General features: G+C 36.6%; 1 protein-coding gene across 3 annotated transcripts; it reads right to left on the bottom strand.

Annotated features, from left to right (window-relative positions):
* Positions 1-1107: 1107 nt before the first annotated feature.
* LOC109860623 lies at positions 1108-9995 on the bottom strand. Of its 3 annotated transcripts, XM_020439855.1 has the most exons (5): positions 9606-9995; positions 8921-9126; positions 5606-5734; positions 5396-5478; positions 1108-3039 (listed from the first exon to the last, which is right to left on the bottom strand). In XM_020439855.1, exons 4-5 carry the CDS (start codon positions 5438-5440, stop codon positions 1348-1350), a joined length of 1737 nt encoding a protein of 578 aa, XP_020295444.1. In that variant the 5' UTR covers positions 5441-5478; positions 5606-5734; positions 8921-9126; positions 9606-9995; the 3' UTR covers positions 1108-1347. The 3 variants fall into 3 exon arrangements, with proteins under 3 accessions (XP_020295444.1, XP_020295443.1, XP_020295445.1); XM_020439854.1 differs by lacking the exon at positions 8921-9126; XM_020439856.1 differs by lacking the exons at positions 5396-5478; positions 5606-5734; positions 8921-9126; positions 9606-9995 and adding an exon at positions 4612-4691.
* Positions 9996-11400: the final 1405 nt, after the last annotated feature.

The following is an 11400-nucleotide window of genomic DNA, read 5'->3' as shown; positions in this document are numbered from 1 at the left end:
AATTAGATATTTTTATATAACAGACAATTTTTCACTGACACATTATAAGTGCAGATGCATTTATTGTTAATTATTTAATTTATTTAATAATGAAAAATGATATGGTTTTTCATATATTTTGTAATTTTATTTATAGTTTTTTATATTTTTTAAATGTAGTTTTTCATATTTTGTAATTTTCTTCTTCTTTTATTTGTCTGTTTTATATGTAGGAAGTTATAAATGTTTACACAGGAAAGAAATTTCAAAAAACTTAAAATAGTTTTTGCGGTGCAAAAATAAATAAAAAGATAATATCATGTAATATTATTAACAAAATAACTTAAATTCTATGTTGAAGACTATTTTTGCAAAAACATTTCAGCAGTAATATTGCTTGATCATATGCCGAACAGTTATTTTTGTATAAGAGTCTTAAATACCAAAAAAAAAAGAAACTAAACACGTAAGTATATAAATAATAAACTGGAGAACAAGTTTGATTATCTTTGACTAAATTTTCTTATGGCCTATGTTTGCTTATAAACGCCTGAGCTTTATTATAATAAAGCACAACTCCATAGAGGTCGTAACAGAAAATAATAATCGAGTATCACGGAATATTATTGTAAAATAATATCGCTATAGTATAATACTCTGCCGTTATAAGGATAGTATATATAGTTTTATAGAGTCGTGCTTGCGATAGCCTCTACGAAACTTAAAAATTCTTGATTTTGAGAAGACCAGCTTTTATTACAAAATATCGTAGGTTCTTATGAAAACTGTCCCGCTGTGCGTTTCAGTTGCGTTTGCAACAATTTTGTGTGTGTGTGTGTGTGTGTGTGTGTGTGCGTGTGTGTGTGTGTGTGCGTGCGTGCGCGCGCATGTAGCATACTTATAGAAAAAATATTGTACGTTAATTGCCAAAAGTGTCTATAAAAATAAATGACTTCTACCTTTTTGCTGTTAATGTTTTTTTTTTATGAAATGTGTTCAAGTAAGATTAAAAAACATATTTGTATGTTAATACTACACCGCGAAAGCATCAAATATCAAATTTTTTAATACTCAGTATCAGGCTGCTCTTCAAACCCTGATGAAGTGAGCTGTAATGTTTACGAAACGGCGGTATAAAAATGACACTAACGCGATTCAAACCCGAAAAAACATCTTTGTATAAAAATTTCTTCTTGTACGATTGCATTTGTCTTATGTAGACCTACTGATTTCTAACAATATTGCAAAGAATCGCGAAACCGGTTTCAGAGAGTAAGATCGTGCAATTGACGAGTCTCTCTCTTTTAATTCGAAAAAATATCGTAATTATCATAAACTTGAAGTAACTTGCAACAATCGCAATAATTTCTATGAATAAAAGCACGTTCTTGATTTTTTCGTCGCGCTATTCTGTTCAGCGTTGCAGAATGCCATGGATTTCTTGCCTTTCACTGAAAAGGGTCTGAGACGCATAAAGAGATAAGCCGACAATACGCACGAGGAGAGTAAAATGGTAAGCAGCACGATGAGAGTAATCGCGAATCCCGGAGTAGTCATGCAGATCATAGTCGAGTTTGTCGTGTTCTCATTACGCTGCGGAAATACCATCGTCGGCCCGTTCAGCTCGCCGTTGCTGCTTTCGTCGATAGAGAACGTCAGATCGCTTGTCGAAACTACCCGGATAATTCGATTTACACCCACATTCTTTTGCGGATTGTTTACGATCTCGCGAGATCTTCTTCTCCTCTCGTCTCTAGGTCGTCCAGCCGCTGCTTGCAAATAAGCTTCTAACGGCAGCGGAAGAGGAGGCGGAAGATTGTATCCGACGTCAGAATGGCCGTTCGGGAGATGATGGTGATTTTCCAAAAGACCCTGACTCTCTAAGAGCGACGATTCCGAACACTGATCCGGACACTGATATCGGCAGATCTGTATAGTGCATTGAAAATGAACTTCCATGGAATCCGGGAATTTGAACGCCTGAAAGTGCGCGTACGACAATACCGACGCCGAAGCACCGAAGTTCTTAATCTTGGTGAATCTGGACATTAATTTAGGCCGCGTGATGCAACCCCGCTGATCCACTAGTTGTATCGGCGCGCGTTTGCCGTCATGGGCCATACAGTTTCTCACGAGCATATCAAACTTGGAGTCATCGTCTTTGATCGCTAGCACCATCGTCATCGTCTGGCCGATCTTCACCAGTCCTGAGACTTCAGAAGCCCATGGTCCCTTACCGACCTGTATCTGCATCCAGCATCCCACATTGTCGCCGGCGAAATCCGCGCGCACTACATCTAGCATGTCTACAGGAAACGGGCGAAAGGTCACCGACTTCTCATATAGATCATGCCACGTACAGCGTAGCTTGCGCGCCTGATCCCAAACTTCTTGCACTTGGGGATCATACTGCACCACAATAATGTTCTCAAAATACGTGCCGGATCCGGACTCAGCGCCGTAGCCGTACAGTCCGTTTTCCGTGTTGCCAGCCGTGCCGCACGCGTGTATGCTGATTTCGAAATTAACGGACGTACGACCTAATCCAGCCGGTAGATGAACGCAGTTCACGTTGCTGTAGTGACCTTTGCTGAAGACAATGCCGTAGAACGGCTTGTCGAAGCCTAAATATACCTTCATTAGACTCTTCTCGCATTTTACGTCAAGCGACACAATCTTCGGCATATCAAGTGTCGGCGCTGGCCAAGGTTCAACATCAATCGCGGTGCTGACGCCGCCACCGTCAGTGATGTATATTTTGTCCATAGCTTCTGGTGACGTTTTTGGCGGTAACGGCGGTGGCGGGCCGTGATACGCGACGCTATGATGCGGACGTGACAAACTCAACGCTCCTCGACTTGGTGATAGTAGAGGATGACCTCGAAGACCACTCCCTGGTTTGTAATGATTTCCTCCCGTATCTTTGTCCGTTATAGTATCTAGCGTCATTTGATCTGGATTATTTAATTCGTTATCTTGCCGATTTAATGCCGAGTTCTCGTTCCGATTGTCCTCGCCCGGAATTGCCTCCACGACCTCTACTTCTTCGGCTTGAGCCAGCTGCAAGAACATGAACAACCGCGTAACAAATAAATTGAATCCTCTTAAATATTCGATTCTTCAAAATAAGTATCGTAAATAGCAACAAATAACTTGGGCTATTACGAATGTGATAGAATCAAAATATTTGTGATATTATCTTGTAATATATGCAGAAATTTATTTTTCTGTGAAATTAGTTATGTATTTATAACACATCTTTATTTTTTTTGTGAATCAGTAATTATTAATGTCACATTCAAACGTGTTTGTACAAGCCCAAGGCAAGACTATTACTATGTCGAGTAGCTTCACTCACACAGACTGTTTTTAACATTATTATTGCGTCAATGTATACACATGTGCTAAGAGAAGCTATCTAAAATATATTAACTTTTAACATACACATAAAGAAAGACCATGCAACGGTATTTGTTTCTCACGTACTCAATGGAAAAGTTAAGTGTGTCAAGATGTTTGACAGAATTACAATGCGGTGTTTGATTGATTATTAAATAGAGCGATCGTCGAAAAAGCTTCCGGTAGCGCAGCAGCGGAACAACGAAATCGCCAACGGCGATAAGCCTATTTAGAGTATTCAATACATGTAGAGTTAGAGAATTCCGCACGGTTGGCGGAGATGGTGAAAGAACTGTCGCGGAGTAGGAGAGAGAATGGAATAGGAGCACGATCAGTGTGTATATAGAACTGTACGTTATGTTGGGTGATTGCGTCACGTGTGACCTTAGGGTATAACGGACCACCCGTGTCTTTAGGCGCGGGTCAATCGGCCAGTTGCGCGCACATGTTAGGCAACTTTCCACTTCACCTCTACACCCGTCTGCCCATCAATCCACTTGTCTCATCATGGATTTTCAATGTGCGCGTCCTATAGTTTGACAAAAATCTACTGAATCACTTGCTCGTATTCCACGCGCTATCGCGATGGATCTTTCACCGGCATCACGATTCTCGACGGAGATATGTATATAGCTCATACGTGTATCATGAATGGAGTAAATCATGACGTTATGCCAGACATATATACGACGACGTTATTAATTCTTTATCGCGTTTAGATATTAATACGTAAAGCCAAACATCACGTTATCCTTTTTGTTCATTTGTAAAAGAAAGATTAAATTTTCTGTTAAAGCATTTATGAACAACCATCAATATTTAGCCTAGAGATATATTATTTCTAATCAAAAATAATTAAAGAATTTAATATAACAAGTGCAGAAGCACAGTGCTTCGTTATATTCGTCGAGATTTATCGGCAAATATAGACACAACATTAATGACAAAGAAGAAAAGTGCGTGTCTACATCAATACGATTCATTCATCTCGGCTCTATTGTCTCACTGTTCTCTTATAAGGCTAACAATAATTGCCAACCGCGTGGTTGTTGGTAAGCAGGAAAATAAAGAAGACTGGACGGCGTGCATCGAAAATTATATCGGACCACAGGATGAAAAGAGTATAAACGGTGATCTTGCGCGTGCAAAGAAACCGGTCGTTCCGCGCACAGAATTTTTACACACCATTTTATAAGAGAGCGGGGTCCGAGCAATGCAGCGATGAAACGTTACCTGGGTCCGCGCGGGTAGACGGTGAACAAGCCGGATCGAAACGTCGCTCCGCGCGCACCATTTTGAGACATCAGACCGGCCCCGAGTCGCCCTTAGCTCTGGGTCAGAGCACTGGGTAACGGCATTGCCTGGCCACGTGCGTACCCACGATGCGATATCTGGGTTATAATGTAGTAATTACCGCAGACGTGCCGACCTATCCCTCCGCTCGTGAGAGGTTCTCCGGCTACCGCGCCGGTAGTGTAAGGTACTCTCCATGTTCTCTGGTGGTTTCGCTCGGTCTCGGAATCGAGCCAATGGCATTTAATGCATGTTACTCAGAAAATCTCGTTAGTTGTTTTTTTCCGTTCTGGTAATGTTTAATCGACACTTCACTTCGGAACGCCGTTACGATTGATTAATCGGATCAGCGCGGATCATTGGTAATTCACGAGACTTTAATGCGGTTAATGTGTATTTAATATATGTTTAATGTAGTCATATATAGAGTGAACTGTGTGTGTGTGTGTGAAGCAACCCACTTAAATATCCTCTCTTTCTGATGACATAAAAATCGTTCATTGCATAATTTAAATGGTTTTGAAAAAAATTTTTTTCCGTGGTATTCTTCTTTCAAAACCATTTAATTTTGCTATGAACAATTTTTCTATCATTAAAAACAAGAGATATATTTAGGTGACCTTTTTCAGCTTGGATACTCTTTATATATCAAATATAAGATTACATAGAGCTGACAGATCGATATTTTAAAAATGTTTTTAGAGACAAAAATATGTTCACTTACCTCCTTTAATAGGAGACAGGCTAAAAAGTAAATGCGCAACTGCATACCGCGTCGACGTCCACGATGAAACACTATGTTTATCACTGAAAACACACAGTATTAATTCTATTTAAAACATTTCAGTAAAAAAAGCAACTTTTTAGATGACTTATACATTATATGATAAATTTATAAAGAAAGTGAATATTATAAATACACAAGATGTCATACCTGTAACGATAATTGTACAATCAAAGTTTTGAAGTTGAAAGAATGTTTCTTGCAGCAAATTTGCAGTAATCTCAGGCGACTTCTTTATTATCGATGTAAATATCTTTACTTCCGATTACATGACACAATCTATAATCAAAGTTTTACAAAATATAATTAGTCTTTAAAGTCTTTAAATGAGATAGCGTAATTAATGAGTAAGATTTACAAGTGCTATTGTAAAAAGATATTAGGCGAGCGTTAATAACTTCACTTCTGTTCTCTACGTGCGACGAAGGATAAAAGACTACATAAGAGCCTTGTTGTTAAACTCGCATTTTGCTCGTGTTTGATCACTAATTATCAGAAAACATGTTCGCTTTGCGCGCATTCCACTAGGCCACCTGTTCCAAATTCTTCTCAAATATCCGGGTTTTTGCTCCGTTACCTCGTTGTGAGCCGCAATCGTCGTCTATTGATGCGAATCAAATTCGCTAGATTCACAAAATCGAATGTATAAATAGATATGCACATAAATTTAACGTGCAATTAATTAAAAACGTGACAATGTGGTACGTTAGCGCAAAGTCTCTCTCTCTCTCTCTCTCTTTCTCTCTCTCTCTCTCTCTCTCTCTCTCTCTCTCTCTCTCAGTTATCTATACCAGAAAATTATTTCTTTGATAGCAACATAAAAAAAGAAGTTCTTATTTTTTATTTACTGCATATCGCTATTTTACATATACATATATGTGGGATAAAAATCAAACATAACTCTTTTCCAAAGATCAAAGTTAGCTATTTCTAAAAATAAATTAAAAAAAAAATTTTGAAATTGTTTTATTTATTTGAACATATTGAGACAATCTCCGCTTTTTTCGCTCTGTTCTCCTCAAGTCTTTTATTAGATGTAAACTGAGACGCAAATGGAGTAGGTAGTCAAGTAAACAGTGAGTAAATATATGTTGCTTGGATACTAATTTGTTTAATAATCGTGCTTGAGTATTTTTGCGGTTTTTTATTTTCTCGCGAAAAAGATGCACAATAGAAGAAAATGTCTTCGTATTCAGATAATCTGTTTACATAATATGCGTACATTAGACATATATTAAATATAAATATGATAATATATTTGGCGCACAAATACTATATATATACTTTGACTTCTTCAAAAACAAACTAATCAAACTTTTCGAATTTAATAAACATAAGAAAAACAACTAATACTCTGCTTACTACGTTTACGCAACTTTTTAATTTTTTTAACATATTTATCTCATCAAACTTCTCAAACATCAAAAATTTATCCGCGAAGTTTGAAACTGTTGTTGTAATAGTAGTATAAGCTCGAATAGAGCGTTCGCTTTCGCGCTTACTAAAGAGAAAAGTTGGAGATGATATGCGAAATGTGTTGCGGTAATGTGTAGTCAATGTCCAAGTTTGGTGTTCTATAAATGTAGGCAAGTAGGCTCTCTTCTCTTTCTTTCTCTCTTGTTCTGTCGTCGACTTATTTTGACCGTGCGTACACACACATGTAGAATCAAAGTTAAAAAGATCAACCAATTAGTCAGGCGCGACTGGTGATTATAATTTCCAAATTTATATACTTTGCAAATATGAAAGACATCAACAATATTTTACAATTACGATCAATAATTATTTTGAATCTGATCGCGATTTCCTTAAATATGTTTCCGAGTTAATTTTGTTGTAACATTGTGGGTATTTTGAGTATGAAATTAACATAATTAAAATCTGAACAATAAAAAAATGTAATATAAAATCAACACAATGTTGCAGTCTCGGCGCATAAAGCCGATTATTGGCAAGTAATTAGAGAGTTAATCACGAAAATCACCAGTCGTTAGCCTATATTATATGTGCTAGCTATCTCGCTTTTATAATTTGTGTTGCGACCTGCTCTCTCTCTCTCTCTCTCTCTCTCTCTCTCTCTCTCTCTCTCTCTCTCTCTCTCTTTCTCTTTTTCTTACAAGTCGCTCACGCTTGAGTAAAAATCACTGCCGGCTATTTACACGTCTCTCATCCCGCGCGAACTATAAATCGGACATGCCAAAGACATGGCATGGTGCCAAGTACATATGTATAACGGATTCCGTCAGTGTAATGATTTCAAAGTCGAGTATAATGAGCACCTAATAGCAATCCATGTAAGATCTAAGTAGTAGATTTTGGTTTGTTTACTTGTTCTTCTTTTCTGTCTTTCTCACACATATAAAAGTCAAAAGTTACTTTAAACAGCGCAAGAAATTTGAACATTCAAGAAGAAGTACAGATAACGTGTATCCTTGACGATAATTTATGCACGATCTGTTGGCAATAATTCGCGCTTATTAGCAATGTAACTTAATTATATATCCATGTAAGATCGTAATGATGCATCTATTAATCTCGAAGAACGATAGCGATAGGCAAATGCATGGCGCAGCGCGATCTATATCACTTGTCGTTTTTATTAACGACATGGCATAGTAATCAAGTGTAACAAAGCAGTTAGATCGCGTCGCTGATCTATAGACCGTATGTTTTTGATTGATGCGTGTGTTATCGTAACTTATACGCTTACTTATGCGATTCAATGCGTAAAAATGTTCACCAATTAATTTTTAATAAATAAAATAATAATTTTTATCCACTGTTGCAAGGGTACATTACACTGCAATATTTTTAATAAAATAATAATTTTTATCCACTGTTGCAAGGGTACATTACACTGCAATATTTTTAATAAAATAATAATTTTTATGTTAAGAGAATATGAATTTTTATAGTATAAAATGTAATCTACAATTCATGAAGTTAAGTTTTTACACCTTGATATTTCTAGATACGTCTGAAAGGACATCGTAACGCGCGCGCTTGTGTGTGTGCTTTTAAAATAAAAATGATAATATATTCTTCAGATATATACGAATTTCCCTTACTAATGATCACTCAAACAAATTTTCTCTTGCCTGAGTTTATGTACATATCATAAAAACTTCGCGCTCTACTTTTTTTCAACATACGTTTGACCTCGTTTAATTATGTCGTTTGTACAATGTCATGGAGAAATTATGAATTCTTTTAAATTAACCGTACATGCTACTTTAATTTGCAATCAGTGACCGATCTTTTTGCCGATGTTTTTTTATGGTGAATTTCGGAATTCTTAAAAACAGCAGAAAACTCGGTAAGTAGCACGTATAGGTATTTGCGATAAAAATAACAATGTTTAAAAATGTGTATTCCGTTACTTAGTCGTTCATACGTATAGTAAAATTTTGCTTTGTGACTTTTAAAGTTCGTTACTCGTGTTTACGAAAAACATGACATACTTACGAATTTATATTTGCACAACTACAACAGACTGCACGATCATTTTGGAAGAGTTTCTGATGTTATAGAACAGATGCGTTGTATGATCGTGTTGTTTTGCTGTGGTATATGTTTGATAGAATGGAAACAGTCACCACGTGGTTGATATCGTAGTGCATCTCTTACAGCGTGAAGTATAATTTCTCTCAATGGATTCTCACGCACTCCGACTGTTAACACATTATCGAGGCGCGAACGATGATGTGCGATCTGCCTCTAATAACTTAATCAGTAACGTAACGCTAATTGGATTATGTTTTGCGTAGCGTGCGGCAGTTGTTAAGCACCGTGCCGACGTACGTCCGGCAAGAAACACGTTTAATAGCCGCGAATTATCTACCGATATTTACTCGTATGTAATAATCAACACACTCGCACGTGGCAAGAAGAGTATTCGGAAATGAAATATTTACACTTTTCTGCATTATGAATATTAAAATCGACTGTCAAACGCCAGCGAATAACATACTCGAGAAAGTTACGTATTGGAGATTGCGGTCACTGCTTCTTTTTATCGTGAAGTTCTTGTTTCCTCATTAATAATTTAATAATGTGTTAAAAGCAAATTTTTTTTTTATAAAATTTAAACATTCAATATAATTCTGCTCTAATTTGAAATCGGCGATAAAATCGCGACGCAATATCTTACTTCTTTGAGCCGATATCCAAGCGATATCCGAATACAAGTAGTGGTCTTCAAGTGTGCTTGATTCTTCTGCTTAGATGGTGAATGAATAATGAGCAGATCGCGCTATTACACTACTCGTGTCGCGCGAGTTAGATCTTGAACCGACAAACTTCTTCGCGTGTTCTTTAACACAAACAACACAAGACGTCGAGAATGGAGCCGGAAAATGTATTGCTGGCAAGATGAAAATTTTGGCCGTATCAAGGGTCTGTAAGAGAGCTTTTGAAAGCTCTGTGCGTACGCGACTGATCACTTCGTGATGGTGACGCGATACTTTGCTTGCAACAGTTAGAGAAAGAGACGGCGTGTGAGCGGGGAGCAAGCATGTGATCGCCGGTCTTCAGAGGTGCACGCGAGAGAACTCGAGAGTCAGAATAGGGTACACCTGTCCGATATACGAGGTATACTACAAACGCGTAGCGGCCCGCCCCCTGACCCAGACAGCCGGTACAGTTATATAGGTTCGCAAAGAGCGCGAAGAATATTTCTTCACGTTCTCGCTACATTTACACGTGAGTCTGTGACTCGATAAACGATGACTTGTTTGTGTACTGCACGTGTGTCTGTCTGCAAAAGAATAAGCAAGAGAAAAAAAGAGAGAACTACCAGTCTAGCTCTTCACCGAGCCGATGTCAATGATAACTCTTCTCATGCAATTTATTAAAGGCAAAAACAGCACGGAAGACGCTGGAGTATTTCACGTAATGACAATCTCTAATCAATTTATTTTGACAACAATAATTAAAACTTTGAGAAAAATCTTAACAAAACTTGACTATTTCTAACATTGTTAGTTTTCTTAATAACTTACGATTAGCGTTCAATAATATCTGAGAACTAAATGCATTACAAACAAATAAGAAATAAGGCTCTTGAAAATCTGAACTAACATTAAATTGATCAATACGAGTTGACATTTCAATTCAAAAATTCATGTGTATACTTTACACTAAAAAATGTAACTATATAAATAAATATATATATATATATATATATATATGTACATATATAATAACAAATATATACAGAATGTTCCATTTTAAAATGTGCACCTAAATAAATCTGTAGGAACGTGGTTTCACGAAAAATGACTCTAACAAAAGTTGTTTGGTTCAGAAAATGACACTTAATGGTGACCTTGAATTTGACCTTGACCACTATTTTTAAGGTCATTTCAAGGTCAACTTGTTTTTTTAAATGGAAACCTTTATTTTTTAACGACATCTTATTCTATGTAAAAATCCAACAATTTTTATCTGAATCAGTTTTTCATCCAACCTCCATAGTTTAAGATAAAAAAAGAGTTGTTTATTTTATTATAACATTTTCGTTTTATTTGCAATTGTTTTTTGTTCACTGGTCGGCTAGATCATCTGATCGTACATCAATGGATTTTGTTTTTATGGGGCTACTTTAAAGAAAAAGTATATCACGACTCACTAACAATTTCACAAAATATGAAACAGCAAATCATAAATGCTTGCGGAAATATCAAGAAAAAAACTCTATTATCTGTGCATCAATTGTTGATAAAACGTGTACTCAAGTGCTTAAAAGTGGTCACCACTTTGAGCATTTATTGCAGTAAAATTTTACAGGCGAGTTACTATAAACAGTTGCAAATAAAACATGCTATAATAAAATAATCAACTCTTTTTTTATCTTAAACTATGGAGGTCGTATGAAAAAAATGAAAAAAATTATGGAGGTCGTATGAAAGTTGTTTGTTTTTTTACATAGAATAAAATGTCATAAA

This window comes from Pseudomyrmex gracilis, unplaced genomic scaffold (genome assembly GCF_002006095.1).
Source record: "Pseudomyrmex gracilis isolate BER0280 unplaced genomic scaffold, ASM200609v1 scaffold_429, whole genome shotgun sequence".
Classification (NCBI taxonomy): Eukaryota; Metazoa; Arthropoda; class Insecta; order Hymenoptera; family Formicidae; genus Pseudomyrmex; species Pseudomyrmex gracilis.
This window is presented reverse-complemented; position numbering and strand designations above follow the sequence as displayed.